Here is a 20,001-nt window from a genome sequence, read left to right as displayed (position 1 = left end):
TGATAAAGTGATTGTATGTAGGACTCACCTCAAGATGCCGTGAGACAATGCTATTACTAGCCGCGCTCAATGAACAATGAAGGCTCCGAGCAGGTTTGCATGATCGGACGTAGCTAAAGAGGGGAAGTAGGGGTGGGTTGAGGCGATGTAAGTGGGCCGCGCGTGTGGAGGGAGTCTGGTGGGCGTGGACTGCGGAACGAGTGTCGGAAAAACTTATTGTGAATTATACGTAAAATTAAATTCTTGTTTGGGATTTGAACATTTTTAAAAAATGTTATCAGGAAATCAAAGAGAGCTTTTGGAGTTTCAGATATATCAATGAGATTGAGGTTAGCGTTAAAATATTGGTCTATATGAATGTAACATAATTCAGTAGCGTCCAGCAATGGTCCCTTGCTCAAAATCTCTAATATTTTAATGTCTTGTTCCAAGTTTGTAAAACTATGTCTTAGCTCATGGATATGTTGTCCCACTGCGGAGAATCTATTATATTTTACTGCATTAACGTGTTCGGCATACCTTATCTTAAAGTTGCGCCCAGTTTGCCCTAGGTAGGCGCTGCCACAGTCATTGCATTGGAACCTATAAACACCAGACCTAAGATAAGGGTTAGATTTATTTACAGTAGCTGCATTGTGTAAAACTTCGGTACTCTTGTTATCTGTGCGAAAAGATATCTTTACATTATTCTTTTTTAATATATTGGTGACTCTGTGAATGTAGTTATTAAATGTGAAAGTTGAATAGGAATTATGACTTTGTTTATCTTTGGTAAGCGTGGTTTGCGGACGATGTTTAATCTTATTGATTATACTTTCAATGAAAGAGGCCTTGTAGCCATTGGCATAGGATATATTGCGGATAGTATTCAGCTACTTGTTTAAATTAGCTTTAGTCATAGGGATTCTAAAAGCCCGGTCTACAAGGCTGAAATACGTAGCTCTTTTGTGAGCTTGTGGATGTGTTGAATCTCATCTTATAGTGGCACTAGTTTGTGTTGGTTTCCTGTAGATGTTGAAGGAAAAAGTAGGAGGCTGTCTCTTAATACAGGGTAGTTAAATCTAAAAAGTTAATTGATCCCTTCTTTTCAGACTCCAAGGTAAACTTGATGTGCGGATCTATGTCATTGAGTTTACTTAAGGTGGTCTTTGCACCTGTTATCCGCTCATCTAGAACTACGAATACATCATCAACGTACCTAGACCGATGGTGTATGTTACTGAACGTGTTTCCGTTATCTATCGCGGGATCCTCTAAAAAATCCAAATAAATTTCTGCTAAAATCCCCGAGGCCGGAGACCCCATTGGTAGCCCATTTTGTTTATAAATTATACTATCAAAAATAAAGTAATGTCTATTAACAACCTTAATAAATTCATGAAGTCCTGTATCTCTAGTACGCTTAGGTGACTAAGTTTTTAAATTGTTATGAATCATCGGTATTATCTTATTGGTGTTAACACTTGGAAACATGTTAACCACATCGAACGAATGTATTGTGTGGTAGGGTCGTAGTTCGAAGTCGTTCAACTTGTTAACTAATTCAATAGTATTCTTAATTGATTTATTAGCCCTAAATTTATAATGTTGTTTGAGGAATCTCTGAATAAACTGTGCTACTTTGTAAAAAGGACTTGGTCTATAGTTTATTATTGCTCTAATGGGGACTCCTGCCTTGTGGATTTTTGGAAGTGCTTTGGGTGTTGGAAGCCCGGGTTCATGTTAATCAATTTGGTCTTTTCTTGTTCCGTAAAGAGAAAAACTGCTTTCTTTAATGTTTGTTTTAATTATTTTTGAAGTATCTGTGTTGGATCTTTCTTGGACACTGTGAAGGTCTAATCATCGAAAAATATTTTGGCTTTTTCAATGTAGGCATAGATATCAAGGATAATTAAATAAAAAACCACCTATTCAATACTTTCCACGTTTAATGTGGTTATTATCTACATGATTTTATGTAGACTCATTTGGTCAGGTACATGTTTCACCCATTATTTTGGGCATCTTCAGCCTGTAAACAACCTTTAGGTCAAGGTTTGGGACCTTTTTAACTAATATAAACATACTAATATATACACTATATACAACATATACATTATATACAATATATACAAACATAAGTCAATACAGTAAAGTTTTTTGGTCCTAATCTATTTAATATGGAAAATGTCCAAAACTAAAATGGATCTTCTTTTCGCTGAAGAGGATTGCAGAGGATTTATGTGACCCCAAACCTTGACCTAAAGGTTGTTTACAGGCTGAAGATGCCCAAAATAATGGGTGAAACATGTACCTGACCAAATGAGTCTACATAAAATCATGTAGATAATAACCACATTAAACGTGGAAAGTATTGAATAGGTGGTTTTTTATTTAATTATCCTTGATATCTATGCCTAACGTCATCTTCAATACGGAACAATAATGAGAGTTGTTACTTGTAATTTTTCAATGTAATCGGCCTTATGCATAATTACTGTCGTATTACCTTTATCCGCTTTGGTTACGATAAGTTCTTCGTCTAGAATCTTCTTCTTAAGGTCTATGATGTGTTTTCTTTCAGTAAAAGAAACTTCTGCCGTAACGCCAGTTTTATTATTGTTTGCAATAAAGATTTTTTTGTAATTGTCTTTTTACGTCTGTCCTAACATCATCCTGCAAATCTTGTGGCATTTTACGAATTGCGACTTCAGATTCTGTTACTAACTTAGAGGCTATATTGGCCAAATTAACATTAGGCCAATTGTGTTTGGGCCATTTAGAAAGAATACTCTTTTCCTCCTCACTTAAATCAATTGTAGACAAGTTGTCTATTGGAGTATGGAATTGATCTATTGATCCGTCATTGGGATTATGCCTAGGTTTTTTAGAGGAAGGTTTGCTGGCTACTATTTCGTTATGTAACATGTTAAGTTTTTTCTCTAATGTTGTCTGTTTGATATTAAGAAAATTGGTAAGTTTGTCTTGAACCTGAGCTTGGAAGAGGTTCCATTGAGCTTCCGTAAGTAAACTCGTGGCCTTGAGGTGAGCCTCATACAGTTTCTGGTTTAAATACGATTTTTTTCTTATGAAGAAACTTTAATTCATTCTTTAGCCATAAATTTTTAGTTTTTAAATGTACATTACTTTGATGTTTTAGAACCTTATGTTTTCTGAAAACACTTCTCAGAAAGTTGGGGGTCAAATTCTGCGAAATACAATGTTTTATAAATTTTATATCTTTGCCTATTTTTCCTACTTTGACTCTTAAGCCCATATATTGGTAGGCTACGGTTTTTGCTTGGTGAGCTGCTTCAATTAACGTAAGAAATTTCATTTTTCCGTATTGAACCAAGAATTACAATAAATAAACTTGATAATTTCCACCTATTCAATACAATTTTAATGCTGTTATTCAATTACAACATATTACATTTCACAGGACTAGTTTCGACGCGGACATTAAAATTAAAATATTAGAGATTTTGAGCAAGGGACCATTGCTGGATGCTACTGAATTATGTTACATTCATATAGACCAATATTTTAACGCTAACCTCAATCTCAATGATATATCTGAAACTCCAAAAGCTCTCTTCGATTTCCTGATAGCATTTTTTAAAAATGTTCAAATCCCAAACAAGAATTTAATTTTATGTATAATTCACAATAAGTTTTCCTGATACTCGTTCCGCAGTCCACGCCCACCAGACTCCCTCCACACGCGCGGCCCACTTACATCGTCTCAACCCACCCCTACTTCCCCTCTTTAGCTACGTCCGATCATGCAAACCTGCTCAGAGCCCTCATTGTTCATTGAGCGCGGCTAGTAATAGCATTGTCTCACGGCATCTTGAGGCGAGTCCTACATACAATCACTTTATCATTTTGCTGATTAGAGCCACAACACATTCAACACTGGATCGTTAACCGCATTTTAATATATTTACAGGTTTCGCATTGAACCAGGAAACATTGGTTTCACAAACATCACAAGAAACTACTTTAATGTTTCCACCTCATAGGCCTAAGACATAGAAGATTTTATGCAGAAAATTCCATATGACCAACCTTCACGTTTTTCGAGATGGTTCAGCAGTATACAAGTTGTAGTGAAATGGAACACAATATTTTATCTATCGTTCCAACAAATTTAAGGACTCCACAACAGCTTGATCATAAGAATATCATTTAACCAATGAACTTTTATCATACGACTGACTTGCAAGTTTTTACTTGTCATAATAGTTTTTAATGAGTTAAGGTTTTAATTATAGATTTAACTGGATTTCATGCCAAACATTTTAAGACATGTCATGAATTTTAAGGTTGCCTATTTTCCGAAATAGCTGAAGATGACTCAAGTCCGCGTCAAAACTAGTCCTGTGAAATTTAATATGTTGTAATTGAATAACAGCATTAAAATAGTATTGAATAGGTGGAAATATCAAGTTTATTTATTGTAATTTATTGTAAGTCCTTCCAAGGTAATACTAATCTTTTAATAACCTGAATCTGGCTCAAATGTAAAAGCACATTCCAATTTGATATAGAAAGCAACGGGAAACTATCACTCCCTATTTTCCTCGTCAGTGATGCTAGGTTATCAATAAAAGCTGATGGTGGAGCTGTTAGAGCCTCAGTGGCTCAGGTGGCAGCCTCTCACCGCTGGATACCGTGGTTCAAATCCCGGTCACTCCATGTAAGATTTGTGCTGGACAAAGCGGAGGCGGGACAGGTTTTTCTCCGGGTACTCCGGTTTTCCCTGTCATCTTTCATTCCAGCAACACTCTCCATTATCATTTCATAGCATTTATCAGTCATAAATAAATCACCCGTGGTTCACGAACTAGAACGCAAGTACAGTAACACATCACAAACCCTATACATTGTGTCAAAATTTAGATTCGATCAGATGACAGACTTTTGAGAAACAATGTCTTAAAGTTGATGCATGGTTGAGACAGGTTTAAAAACAGGTACTATTTTGCGCTCCACCTATATATATTTCATTCATTACATTCCTGACTCGGTCAAAGACTGGAAAAAACAGGTTGTAGGTTTTCAGCACATCCAGACACATCCTCTTTGAAGACTCAGCCAGTTCTACTTTCTTTCGCCCATAAGCCCCATTAATATTGATAGCTCCTCATCGAATTCCACTTCATTCAACAAGTTGTTTCCAAGGAGTCCCTTGCCTGTCAAATGGAAGTAGGGCTGTTACTCCCATAAGTTTGAGCCTTGCTTAAAATGTTCTGAGCTTGGCAAATTCTGTGAAGCAGGACGCTCCTACTTACACATAGTCCCAGTGAGGATCTCTTCTCTAACGGGTTAGGGACCACCAGTCAGCACATTGTTTCATCCTAGCCACCTGAGCACAGGGAGGGCCATGGCTAAGAATATGTTCAAGATGCCCACTCCCATTTCATAGCAACTGGTATCCTGACTCTTAGGACCACTTACTAGGCCACTCAGCCATTGCCCATGGTTCACGAACTAGGACGCAAGTACAGTAACACATCACAAACCCTATACATTGTGTCAAAATTTAGATTCGATCAGATGACAGACTTTTGAGAAACAATGTCTTAAAATGGATACATGGTTGAGACAGGTTTAAAAACAGGTACTATTTTGCGCTCCACCTGCGATAAAAAAAATTAAATACAAATTTAAAATCAAAACATATATGACCTAACGTGAAATGAAACAAGAAAAATGATGGTATTTTTTTAATTTTCTGTAGGCCTATTCGTTATTTCATAAACAACCTACAAAATCTAGTACACACAATATTTTGGCTGACAGTAGGTTGCAAAGATAGGTTGTTCAGTATCTTAATTAAAAATGACATGTTCATATACAATACATCACACCTGATGGAAACAGAGAGCCTTCAGAGACAGATGATATACATGATTACAGTAAGGAAATGTCTTCATTTCGAAGTACAGTAAGAATAGTGAACCGACTTATGAAGCTGGTTGATGCTTATTTGCCTGAAGGGAAATTAGGTTTCAGAAGGCGGTAGGTCCACTCTACAAGATGTTCAGTGCCTCCAACATGACACAGAAGCTGCTTTGTCAAGGCCTAAAGGGAAACTGCATGCTATCTTCATAGACTTTGCAAAAGCTTTTGACACCATCAACACGACTATTCAAGAGAAATTAGAAACCCTCATCAGACATCAAAACTACTTAATAAATGTAATTATGAACATTCTGATTGACAACTAAACAGAGACCAACGATGACCTTCCCAAAATAAAAACCTCCAAGACAAATTATCAGCATCCTGTAAGGTGACCCCTTAAGCCCTCTACTATTATTTTATAATAACTACAGCAGATGTAACTCGTTCATTAACCTCTTCTACACCACAAAATGAACTGCAGGCAACTTTCAATCAAGTGGAAGATTGGGCAGAAAGAAATTATATGTATACAGGTTGTAACAACTATACCGACCAAAAAAAAAAAAAAAAAGAGATGGTATAATCGGATTGGCCAAGAAAATTTTTCTTTTCGAGAAAATGAAGTTACTTTGTTACTTTAGGGCACGCAATTCAAATTGACGAACTCAATGCCAGAGTATAAGACGCTGCTGTGTTTCAGGGAAGAGAAGGGGAGGGAGGGGAAGTGGGGTGTATGATGGAGACAGAGATATGCAAAAGTTTCCTCGTTCAACTCGCACAGAATTGTCCTTGTCTCTTACAGGCAATATCCATAGTTTATTAAACAGCCATTACTGCACACACAGTACAAGAACACCCTGTAATTAAGACACACTTGTCAGTCAAGAAATGCACTAGATCAGAGATGGCGAACCTATGACGCGTGCCACTAATTGACACGCAAACACGTCTTCTATGGCACGCGCAACACATGCCAACATATTTTAATGTTTTTAATATGTAAAAAATTGGTCGAAAATCAAGCAGAGTAGCATATTTTAACATTACGCTTTAATAAAAAAAGCATGTTACAATTAATTCTATGGTTACATTTTTAAAAACATTTATTAGGTTATAGCAAAAATATATCTTAAAAATGTCTTTGAAGCGTAATTTTCAATGATGTTTGCAAAATAAAACCATGAAACATTCACCCGAATGGATTGATATGTAATGCAATCTAATACCTAAATGAAATCAAATGATGGGTTTCATGATAGTTTTAAGGAAAATAACCGATGCCACACAAGACAGTGAAAAGTAATAAACAATACCTTAACTGACATGCTAGTCGGAAAAGGTTTGCCATCCCTGCACTAGAGCGTTTCTCCTCTTGTCTGTTGGTCGCAATAACGTTCTTTATTATTTAACATACTCGAAGATGCAATGCTGCTGCCCCACGATTGTGTATTCCTTCACTCACAACACTGTAAATTGAATGAAATATTGGGCAAAGGAAACAATACGCCCAGTAGATGATTACAGTAGATGTTCAATGTGCCTCCCTCCTATTTCGATGCACAGTTTACAACAGTGTAGTAGTGTGACCTTTGGACTCTGCTCAGGAAGTGTGGTGTGTCACGAACGACCTGGACAGCTGCCTGTATTCTTGGTACCAGTTCATCTTTTCTTTCTATGGGGTTCACATAATAGTCAAGTTGTCCAGAACAAACAGTACAATGCCTAGTGGGGCTGGGAAGCGACTGTGTGAAACGAACAATGAACTTGTGTATTCCCACTTCCCCTGCAACAGGCAGCGGCTGGCTATCTGGCATAGGAAATATAGCAAGTTTGCCAATTTGAATAGCGCACCCAGAAGTAATAAAGTAACCTTATTTTCTCAAAAAGAAACATTATCTCAACCAATCCAATTGCATCATCTTCCTTAACACAACACAAAGAGCATCCCTGATTTTTCTACTGGTATAGTTCTGATACACACTGTATAAACAAGGAGAGAACATATCATACTTAAGACAACACTCACTGTAGCAAATGGCCTGGAAATCGTCATCTTAGAAGAAACACTGGTAGAAATGTAGTCTACTCCGCAAGGATTACTACATAATATGTTAGTTTCAATGCTGCTATTCTTATCTAGAAATTATTCTGGAGGAGAGATGTGTTCATTACGCCTGCCAGGGTCCAACCCACGTATATTTACTTTTATCACCTAAAGTAGTGGTCCAGGTGCCATTATCCATTGCTTCTGCCAAGGATCACAGGCATTGGCTGACGTTACCAACCACTGCACAAGAAAAACGACTAAAGAGGCCCACAAAGTTTTAAAGTGTCATGGCATCGGCCGGTAACCCTACACTTTTTTAATTCTTCCTTTAATCTCGAGGCTTACGGCAGGAAATAAAGGTCATTTATTAGCTTTAATGTATTTTTGCACTCCCAGGCCAATCTCTATCATGAGAACAGTAGCCCCACGCTCGCTCTGAGAGGCTCTTTTCTATCGCCGCGGCGCATACCACCAGCACGGCAAGAAAAAAAGTCATTTAGTAGTTGTAACCTATCTTTGCACATCCAGGCCAATCTCTGTCATGAGAACAGTGGCCTCTTCGGGGCCACACTCCCTTCAAGACGCTCTTTTCTATCGCCGCAGCACATACTGTCCGCATGGCCAGGGAAAAATGTATAGCCATATCTAACCAACAACCAACAGTTGGCAGCATTGCTATTCTGCTCTCCTCTACTTACCTCAACGCTACTAGTGGAAACTTAAGTATTAAAACAAAGGACGGTCAATTCACGCGCGCCACATAATGTTGCCTCATGTTACTAACATTGCGGAGTAGACTCTACAGCTTTGCCAAAACACTTAGCACTATTAGAAAAAGTTAAAGCAACTTTCTTGAAGAAAGTTTTGTGTGTTTCAAAGTACACTCCTTCACGACTGGCCTACGAGCTGACAAGGAAACTATTCTACATAGAGGAACTCCATCTCCAAATGCCTCTACACTCCCCTCCAGGATTACAACTATTGCAAGAACTACAATTAAAAAAAGAACACATGGAGAGACTTTTATGCCACTGATGCAAAGACTGAATGTGCAAAGGGTACGACTTACCATGGTTTTCATTATAAAATGAGTGAAACAAAATTGTTCCATGTCCCAGGACCGGAGAACAATACTACGACTGTTAGATTGTGTAATTTAAAACTGCATTATTTCTGTTATGCTGGTATTGTATTATTGAGTGTAATTCGTTATTCATAATGGCCATTGGCTGTAATAAATGTTTCACTGACCTTTAGAAGAGGACGAAAACAAGCTCTACTCCATCATAAGACTGGACCAATATCTACAGTGACACACTTCAAATATCTGTGAATGACATTTCAAACAGCTGGTAATATATACACCTTACACATTAAAGACATAGTCAGAGCAGCAATAAAAGCAGTGCACAACAAAGCATTTCAGCAGATTATCTTTTGGAACCGGCATAAACTATTCCAAATAAAGATATCACCTGTCATGACATACCGTATGGCCTACAAACATCTGAGAATATCTCACAAGATAGAGCTTAAAAGAATTCGAGAAATTTAAAGCAACATTCCTCTAAGTCACGTACCTGTCATAAGTTCACACCATCCCTTCTGGTATATGTACTGGCCAGATTAACAGTATGGTGCAGAAAAACTATGGCTTAAAATGCTTCTGCCAACAACAACCGTATACAAAACTATCCTGAATGAGCTAATGACAAAAGAAAAGAAATTTGGACGGAATTCTATGTTGCCGATGATATGATTTTTCAGGACTGGATGCAAGCAAATTTAAAGCTGCGTCATGTGGTGACCAGAATTGCAGTGCACAGATTTCACCATCTTGATGTGTGGCAATACAAGATTTCACCCACCAGGGTCAAATTGTGTTTGCATACATTGTGGGACGACGTGTGTGTGATACCATGTAAAGAGACACTGTTCCCTGACAAGGTTCTGCCCCATACAGTGATTGTGATATTCCCTGACAAGGTTTCTGCCCATACAGTGATTCTGATGAAAGTTTTATTCTTATGTTTATGCATAAAGAACTAATGCTTGTGGGGCGAGTCAAAGAGCACTTGACCAAAATATAAAAATATTACCATTTACTGTACAGTCTTTATAGTATGTCAAAGACAACACTAAACATGGACACCTAAACAACTCTCGACAAGCTGTTAGAGCCATATATTACTGCATATCAATCGATCACTATAAAAACATTGAATTGTCAAAAATAAGTTACAAACCTGTAAAAGTCGCTGTAAAGAATTACATGTCTTCTCAGTCCGATGGCGGGAATATTCTAATGCACTTCCAATGAACGCCTTCATATGCTGGTATTTATCCATTGCTGCTATATTAATAATAAAACCAATATCGTCAATCTAAACATACACTTTTAAACCATACATATGCACTTACTAAAAGGATATCGATGTAATAGTACTCACCGACGGCAATTAAAAGTCAAAAAGATTGAGTATATCAATATAAACAACACCTAAAAGCCCAGAAGTTTCTTTAATTTCTAAACCAGAAATTATTACTTCAAGTTATGACAGGAGGAGATGCAACTCGAAGGTTACAAACACACCGCTACCATTTAGATATACATGCCGTTAAATCTGTTTAAACCGTGCCTCATAACCGCTCATAACAGAGGGCCTGCGCATTGGCAGAGCCTAATGATCCAAAGAATAAAATACTGTTGAGTACAAGGCAAGGTCATCCAACATAACTTTCTTTACGTGACGACTTGAACCACTGCCGTCTCGATCCTCTTATACCACCAATATATACCAAAATTTCACCAAGTCGCCGTTAGAGTACAGCAGTGACAAGCCTGAGTTATCTCGTACAATGAGTAAACGTGACTGGTCACTTCCGTTCGTACAAGAGATATTTTGTATAGCATTGTGAAATAAATTAATCATATTATGCTTATAGATATTTCAAAAGTGATTTTGTGTTGTAGGTACTTGTTTCTTTCCGTTTGTGCAAGGTATATTTTTCGCAGAACTGAAACTACATAATCTTTCCCCGAAATATTCAACTGTTGTGTACCACTTTACCAATCTCGGGAAGGCGAATCGCAACCAGAAAAGATACGACTCCAAGATATACCGTCTAGAAGGGAATTAATAGAAAAGCGGCTGTCGGCAAGGAACTAAGAAAGGAAGTAATTGTATATCCTCAGATTACTCTCGCATCTGTGCCTTTACACTTTGTATCAGAAGATGATGGAGCCTCCGCGGCTCAGGCGACAACGCGACGGCCTCTCACCTCTGGGTTCCGTGGTTCAAATCCCGGTCATTCCATGTGAGATTTGTGCATGAAAAAGCGAAGGCGGGACAGGTTTTTTCTCCGGATACTCCGGTTTTCATTGTCACATTTCATTCCAGGAACACTCTCGAATATCATTTAATTTCATATGTCATTCATTAATCATTGCCCCGGAGGAGTGCGACAGGCTTCGGCAGCCGGCACAATGCCTATCCGCGCTGCTAGATGGGGCTTCATTCATTCCATTCCTGACCCGGTCGAATGACCAGGAGGAGGCTGCGAATTTTTTTTCTCAGAAGGTGAATAAAGCCGTGGTGGATAGTAGATTCCTTGTGATAAGAATTGTGACGGACAATCACAAAACAAATGTCTTCATATTTAGACATTTTGGACAACCTCAGATATCCAGACCATAATATTCCAATCAAACTAGAAACAGGATATCAAATCCTGATTTGCGGGTACTGTTCCCGTTGTTGAAGAGAGGATGGAGTGTGGCATTTGTGTCAACAACATCTCACTGCCCAGAGCTTCGACACCGGTATATGGAACTGATTATGCATAAGGACAGAGAAGGAGTACGATACCCAAAACATTGTTTTGTTCCTCAGGTGAAGCATCTGCAGGAATTCGTTTAAGCTGCTGTGCCCTATTGTCGAAGTCCTTCAAACATACGAGCGTAATACGCGGACTTGCGACGTCTTCCGTTTCAGAATGTGTTTTGTTACAGTGTGAGGTCCAAGACCATCAAAAAATTGTTAGTGATATTATCCTGACCAAGTTCGTAAGACCTCTATTACTTGATATTGCGATGACAAGAACATAAAAACTACGGTACCGGTACCAGCCTTCGTCCAGGAAAATCTTTAAATTGCGCATGAAAAAGCCAACTGCGACTTCATACAGGTAAGGTTGCCGATATTTCATATTACTGATGTAATTTACGAGTTTCAGTGAACATATGACCATACTGCATAGTGTTTTGTAGGCTGTCGTCATTAGAATAAGTTTCGAACACTGCCCGTCTGTGCCTGCCACCTGGCGGAGAAATTCTGTCGCAGCGTAGTCACAAAAAATCCTCAAATAGAGCAGGCAGTATAGGAGGATTGAGACGGCGGTGCTTAAACAAATACGCTCTACAAAATACGGACCACGTTGCGAGAAATTGCAAGACATTAATTGCCAGCGCAACTTGAGCAAGACCGACTCCGAACCTCAGACCTTAATGCTACTCTCGATCGTTCAAAGATGGCGAATCGAGTAGCCGGATATGTTGGAAATGTGGGTTTGTTTTCGTTTGTTGTTATCGTATGTAGTCGGCGAATTTAATTAAATTTGACGATAGATGTTAGTTTATTTGTAGAATATACGTGTGCGAGTATATTTATATGAGTCAATGGACACAGTATGTGAGAATGCGTTTGTTTTGATCGTCTTGTGAACCTCGTTTAAGTCAAACTATGGCAATGCCTTTCATACAGCTTTTCTTAATTTTTCTACGGAATAAAACATTAAGAGAGACATGGGTTAGGAATAACCATCGTGATTATTTTTAAGTCGATGGCAAACTGTAGTGTGCATACATCATTATGAGAATAAGTCAGAGTTCAGGGAAGACTTCTCTAATTCCAAACGGTGAACCTATTCGTGTTCCTCAAAAAATATAATGTAGATAGAATATAATTGTGATATTGTGATATTCCGTCAGTGTCTCTGTGCTTTAAAGTGTCGAGTGATTTAGATGAAAGTGTATTTTACAATAATCTGTGCTTGCCTGCGGAAATGTTTGACTAGATCTTGGAGTATAACAAAACTTATAAGTGTGACAGATGGAGCAATCTGTCTACTGTTACACAGAAGAAATAGTGACTTGGAGGGATTAGCTGGGTTTGTAACGCAGGGTGTTGCACTACTAACACCTTCCGATTCATCGTGTGGTTACCCGTTATCAATCAGACTACACCGAACTGAAACTCGTCCATGTGGTTCAATATCAATGTTTAGAATCAATAGAGATTTTGCACTCATGTTCCTTAATGGGTAGAAACCTATTATATCTTTAAGTGTCTGAATATTTCATTACTAAGGTTACCATCATTGTGTGAAGTAATGCTGTGCCATATGTCAATATTTTGTTAGCAGTACCAAGGCCGTTTACTGGGTTAACATAATCGTGTCGGGTGTACATGGGCTGAGTGGCTCAGACGGTTAAGGCATTAGCCTTCTGACCCCAAGTTGGCAGGTTCGTCCCTGGCTCAGTCCGGTGGTATTTAAAGGTGCTCAGATATGTTAGCCTCGTGTCGTTAGATTTACTGGAAAGTAAAAGAACTACTGCAGGAATAAATTCCGGCATTCCTGCATCTCTGAACCGTAAAAATGTAGTTAGTGGGACGTAAAGTCAATAACAGTATTGTTTCAGGTGTACATCAGTTTCATTAGGTGCTGAACATAAGAAATTATCCACCACTTCAAAAGTAAGGCAACAAATTATGTTCCATAGTCTCACGAGAGCGAATTCATTGAGGAATTTCGCACCTTAATTTATTTTGAAACATTCAAGATGTGTATACATATAACTTTATCAGTTTTATTATGCATGTTCTTTTATCGAGCGAAGTGAAATTTAAGAGAAAACGTTATTTGACTAAATATAATTTCTAAATAATCAACTCGTTTTTCTCTTTCCTAGTAGAATATATGTGATTCTACTCGACTATATGTGGTGCGTACTAGTTGGCGAAGCGTTTTCATACGTAAAAAGTTATTTTCCCTATGATGTTACATTTATCATGTTAAATTACCTCCATTTTACGTGATATGTTTGCGTTAGCCAATCCGAGCAATCCGGCTACTCCGACCGCCATGTTTTTTATATTACGGTCTGAGGATTGGAGTCGGTCATGCCTTGAGGCACGGCCTTAAAACTTAGTGTAGTAGCAATAACGATCAGCTGATGTAGTGCGAAATTTTTATCTTGGATTTTCACTAAGACGAAGATTTCAGTGAAAATTGAATTTATCCGGTGACGAAAGCTTTTGGAATTACAATCAGGCAGGCAAACACTGACCATGTATGATCAGGTTTGTGCTGATTTTTGGCTGCAATAACTATGAACATCTTCAGCTATCAAGATATCTCTTCCGCGTTCCTCGAGACAAAATATTGTAAATAACTTCCAATATTGTAAAATATAATTGTACACACCACATTAGATTTAACTTTTAGTTGTCAACAAATATTCTTATCTTAGATTAATTACATTAAGGAAATTAAAACAAAATATATACTGTAAAACAAAACTTCTTTTTCTACAACTTCTCCCAGATCTGTGGGTTCGCAGGTGAGAGGTGTGTCGCATATGTGTATTTGGCCCTATTTTACGGCTGGATGTTCTTGCTGACGCCCACCCATTATGGAAGGATGTAATGAGTAGACCTCGGATTATAAGGAAAGGCCTATTTTGTACATTAGAACCTATATTACCAGGCGAGTTGGCCGTGTGGTCAGGGTCGCGCAGCTGTGAGCTTGCATCCGGGAGATAGTTATTTCGAACCCCACTGACAGCAGCCCTGAAGACGGTTTACCGCGGATTCCCATTTTCACACCAGGTTGTACCTTAATTAAGGCCACGGTCGCTTCTTTCCCACGCCTAGGCCTTTGCTGTCCTATCGTCGCCGTAAGACCTATCTGTATCGGTGCGACGTAAAGCAATTAGCAAAAAAGGACCTATATTTGCCTATATTCTTATAATTCCTATTTTTATCCCTAAGACGGTTAAAAATCTTTTAATATATTCCCTGAAACTAAAATATTTGGTGACTAATTTTCAGCATCTTAAACAATATCTTAAAATCGGAGAGCTGTAAACCACACTCCCCGCAAAGCCTTAAGAGCCTCCCGCAGCGAACACTCCTGCAGTCTGTCACGAGGCAGGAGACAGTATAGATTGATCTGCGTGAAAAAATCCATTTCATTCTGTGAGAAAATATCGCTATACCTGCTGCTCAGTGTGTAAATTATGCAGAAAATGTCAGATTCCTAGTCGTCTTTAATTAAAAAGTGGTTCCATCGGTTTCCCCATTTCACATCGGATGGTAAAATTTTATTCTGTAACGTTTGCTGCAAATAGGTATCAGATTTGTTTTATATTTCCCCGAAAGAGTTATTATCAATTTAGCAACAACACATGGTATTTTAATTCATGCCTATTAAAACGTAAAATTGTAGCTGCCTAAAAATATTTTTGAGCATATTCGAGAACCTATTTTAGGCAGCTAAATGACATTTTAGTACCTAAAAATCCGAGGCCTAGTAAAAACTATTGCATATTTCTATGGTGGTTGGGAGCGCAGTGTGTTGTGTGAATATGAAGAGAAAATTGTTTAATCAAACACAAGCACCCAGTCACCGAGCCAGAAGAATTAATTAGACGCGATTAAAATCCCCGTTCCCGCCGGGAATGGAATCTGTCACCTGAAAAGGAAGCCTCAACGCTGACCATTCACCCAAGGATTCGGACGAAATGAAATCATTACCGGTATTGAGATTCATTATTTCTATCAGTATTGACATTCAACTTTCGTAGTGTAATAGAGAAAAATTATTTAGTTTCATTGCTCATATCAATTTTTAACAAGCAACATCTGTGGTTTCAATCTTGCCTCCTGATGTCTAAGGTTGGTCCGCCAAGTGAGCCACAGTCAAAACGTCTCTCAGTATAGTATGATAGAATATGGAAGTGCCCAGTATTGTCTATAGTGTATTTGGTTTAACTTGCAGAATGGCTAATTCATAGAAAAGTATCCCGCTAAATCAACGACCTATATTATACTAATGTACACTGACTGACAGAGCAAATGCAACACCAAGAAGGAGTGGTTCGAAAGGGATGAAAGTTGGGGAAGAAACAGAGACGGTACGGACGAATAATTGATGTTTATTTCAAACCGATATGCAGGTTACACAATGCGCACGGCATCGACTCAGTAGGATGTAGGACCACCGCGAGCGGCGATGCACGCAGAAACACGTCGAGGTACAGGGTCAATAAGAGTGCGGATGGTGTCCTGAGGGATAGTTCTCCATTCTCTGTCAACCATTTGCCACAGTTGGTCGTCCGTACGAGGCTGGGGCAGAGTTTGCAAACGGCGTCCAATGAGATCCCACACGTGTTCGATTGGTGAGAGATCCGGAGAGTACGCTGGCCACGGAAGCATCTGTACACCTCGTAGAGCCTGTTGGGAGATGCGAGCAGTGTGTGGGCGGGCATTATCCTGCTGAAACAGAGCATTGGGCAGCCCCTGAATGTACGGGAGTGCCACCGGCCGCAGCACATGCTGCACGTAGCGGTGGGCATTTAACGTGCCTTGAATACGCACTAGAGGTGACGTGGAATCATACGCAATAGCGCCCCAAACCATGATGCCGCGTTGTCTAGCGGTAGGGAGCTCCACAGTTACTGCCGGATTTGACCTTTCTCCACGCCGACGCCACACTCGTCTGCGGTGACTATCACTGACAGAACAGAAGCGTGACTCATCGGAGAACACGACGTTCCGCCATTCCCTCATCCAAGTCGCTCTAGCCCGGCACCATGCCAGGCGTGCACGTCTATGCTGTGGAGTCAATGGTAGTCTTCTGAGCGGACGCCGGGAGTGCAGGCCTCCTTCAACCAATCGACGGGAAATTGTAATTGTTCTGGTCGATATTGGAACAGCCAGGGTGTCTTGCACATGCTGAAGAATGGCGGTTGACGTGGCGTGCGGGGTTGCCACCGCTTGGCGGCGGATACGCCGATCCTCGCGTGCTGACGTCACTCGGGCTGCGCCTGGACCCCTCGCACGTGCCACATGTCCCTGCGCCAACCATCTTCGCCACAGGCGCTGCACCGTGGACACATCCCTATGGGTATCGGCTGCGATTTGACGAAGCGACCAACCTGCCCTTCTCAGCCCGATCACCATACCCCTCGTAAAGTCGTCTGTCTGCTGGAAATGCCTCCGTTGACGGCGGCCTGGCATTCTTAGCTATACACGTGTCCTGTGGCACACGACAACATGTTCTACAATGACTGTCGGCTGAGAAATCACGGTACGAAGTTGGCCATTCGCCAACGCCGTGTCCCATTTATCGTTCGCTACGTGCACAGCACAGCGGCGCATTTCACATCATGAGCATACCTCAGTGACGTCAGTCTACCCTGCAATTGGCATAAAGTTCTGACCACTCCTTCTTGGTGTTGCATTTGCTCTGTCAGTCAGTGTATTTGGAACTATTTCTTGACCCCTATACAACAGACATTTTTTTGTTTCCAAGTAGGGGTGCAGGGAGGTAGGATGGAAATCGAGGGCAAAATGGGAAGAATTTATTCCTTATTCTGGAGAAAAAATGGCACCTGGATGCTATTCTTTCAGCTGCACGGGAGATACAATAGGGATGTACCAGGGCCAGACTAATAAAGTCCGGCCATGGATGTACTGAAACACTACCGACAGTTGTCTCACGGGCAGTAGACAAAAGGGGAAATAATAGCAGTGCAGTAGGCGGTATTTTCAAACACCTTGCCAAACGTGATGTAATTGACAGCTGTGGACGGACAGGACAAACTAGAAGAGTTTCGTAAACACCCACACCCAGCTTGTTGGTTCGGAAAATTTGTAGTGATGATGATGATGATTAGGCGATTGGGCCCTTTTCGATCGTCATTCATTACTCTAAGTTCTTAATAGAAGTTGACGAAATAATTGATGAAGTTAAAGTTTTATTATATCGTAGTGACAGCAACTTTCGTGCTCGAAGGAAAGCTAAGAAAACAAGAAAACATCGATGCATGACTATTGCAGTATTCCAGTGTGCCAACATGAATAACACTCCTATTCATAGATTCATTTTCCTAAGCTGTAGCCCTTCCAGAAAATGTGGCTATAAGCCCTTCGTATGCAGAACGTAAAAAATAAAAGTGTGACTCGTAATATCAAGCTCTGCTGGAAGCATCATGCAGTTGAATATTTTGCCATTACTGCAACGAGTAAATAAGCTAAATAGTTCTTATTAGCAAATAATTTTGTATTAAGTTATTGATATTCCGAGTCGTTAACATGACCTACGGTACTTCAATAATTTTGGGTGAAAGACGAAGACTTAAGGAGAACGCTGTACTTCGACATTTTCATGGAGTGACGCCGATAGCTTGGAAAAGACTCCTAGAAGATTTAGAAGTAGGGAAGGAGACGTAACCGCGTGTGGGGGTGCACACTGAATCACAGAATGGCTAATACTGTGACACTGGAGCAGTTTATGAGATTCACAAATAGGAAAAGTCCGCTCAGTTTTAATTTCTGTGTTGATGGGGTGAAAGTTCCTTTGGGGGATCAGCATACGTATCTAGATGTTAATACAAGGAAAGATCTTCATCGGGGTAATCACATAATGGGATTGTAAATAAAGGGTGCAGATCTCTGCACGTGGGAGGGTGTTTAGGGGTTGTAGTAAGGATGTAAAGGAGAGGGCATATATGTCTCTGGTAAGCCCCAACTAGAGTATGGTTCCAGTGTATGGGACCCTCATCAGAATAACCTGATTCAAGAACTGGAAAATATCCGAAGAAAAGCAGCTCGATTTTTTCTGGGTGATTTCCGAAAAAAGAGTAGCGTTACAAAAATGTTGCAAAGTTTGGGCTGGGAAGAACTGGGAGAAAGAAGACGAGCTGCTCGACTAAGTGGTATGTTCCGAGTTGTCAGCGGAGAGATGGTGTGGAATGACATTAATAGACGAATACATTTGAGTGGCGTCTTTAAAAGTAGAAAAGATCACAATATGAAGATAAAGTTGGAATTCAAGAGGGTATATTGAGGCAAATATTCATTCATAGGAAGGGGAGTTAGGGATCGGAATAACTTACGAAGGGAGATGTTCAATAAATTCCCAATTTCTTTGAAATCATTTAACAAAAGGCTGTCCGACTCGTTGGCTGAACGGTCAGCGTACTGGCCTTCGGTTCAGAGGGTCCCAGGTTCGATTCCCGGCCGGGTAGGGGTTTTTAACCTTAATTGGTTAATTCCTACGGCACGAGGGCAGGGTGTATGTGTTGTTGTCTTCATCATCATTTCATACTCATCACGACGCGCAGGTCGCCTACGGGTATCAAATAGAATGACCTGCACCTTGGCGAGCCGAACCCGGCCCGGGATATCCCGGCACTAAAAGCCATACGACATTTCATTTCAACAAAAGGCAAGGAAAACTACAAATAGGGAATCTGCCACCTGGGCGACTGCCATAAATTCAGATCAGTATTGATTGATTGATTGATTGATTGATTGATTGATTGATTGATTGATTGATTGATTGATTGATTGATTGATTGATTGTGCACCTGTAGGGGGTACATTATGGTATCGTGCCGTTTTTTTAAACTTCATTAAATACTCCGGCCAATAATTCAATATGTATTATGTTGGGCGATCAAATACATATATTGGTTTCTCGCAATCTCCGAGATATCACGCAGATGGGAAAAAATAATGGCATCAACCTAAATCTGCGACCTGACATTAATATCAATAGCCATGTTTGCCACTTCACTTGAATATTTCATAACATAAAAAATAAGTACTCTTTCGCCGTCGCAACTCTTTGGTTATTCTGAAACATTCCACTTACATATCATGTTTTGATGTCAATTTGTATCAATTCTCCGCACGATACCTTTCAGGGATAATTATTGGAGCTAAAAATATTTTTTACGTGAACTCAACTGAAGTAGTGCACAGCCTCTTTCC

The 20,001-nt window shown here is 39.7% G+C and overlaps 1 protein-coding gene across 3 annotated transcripts in view; it reads right to left on the bottom strand.

Moving 5' to 3' along the window:
- LOC136870828 (protein CIP2A) overlaps window positions 1–10,609 on the bottom strand; it is a 251,586-nt gene extending 240,977 nt beyond the window's left edge. The window contains exons 1-2 of one of the 3 annotated variants that reach the window (XM_067144941.2): window positions 10,390–10,609; window positions 10,186–10,292 (exon numbers count right to left, since the gene is read on the bottom strand). In XM_067144941.2, coding sequence (XP_067001042.2) covers window positions 10,186–10,287 — 102 coding nt within the window. In that variant the 5' untranslated portion in view covers window positions 10,288–10,292; window positions 10,390–10,609. Of the gene's footprint in view, window positions 1–9,519; window positions 9,537–10,185; window positions 10,293–10,389 lie in introns of those variants that run through there. The other 2 variants (XM_067144942.2, XM_068227137.1) reach the window with 2 other exon arrangements.
- Window positions 10,610–20,001: the final 9,392 nt, after the last annotated feature.

Source organism: Anabrus simplex, chromosome 1 (genome assembly GCF_040414725.1).
Source record: "Anabrus simplex isolate iqAnaSimp1 chromosome 1, ASM4041472v1, whole genome shotgun sequence".
Lineage (NCBI taxonomy): Eukaryota > Metazoa > Arthropoda > Insecta > Orthoptera > Tettigoniidae > Anabrus > Anabrus simplex.
The sequence above is the reverse complement of the archived record's forward strand: the minus strand, read 5'-3'. Positions and strand labels throughout refer to the sequence as shown.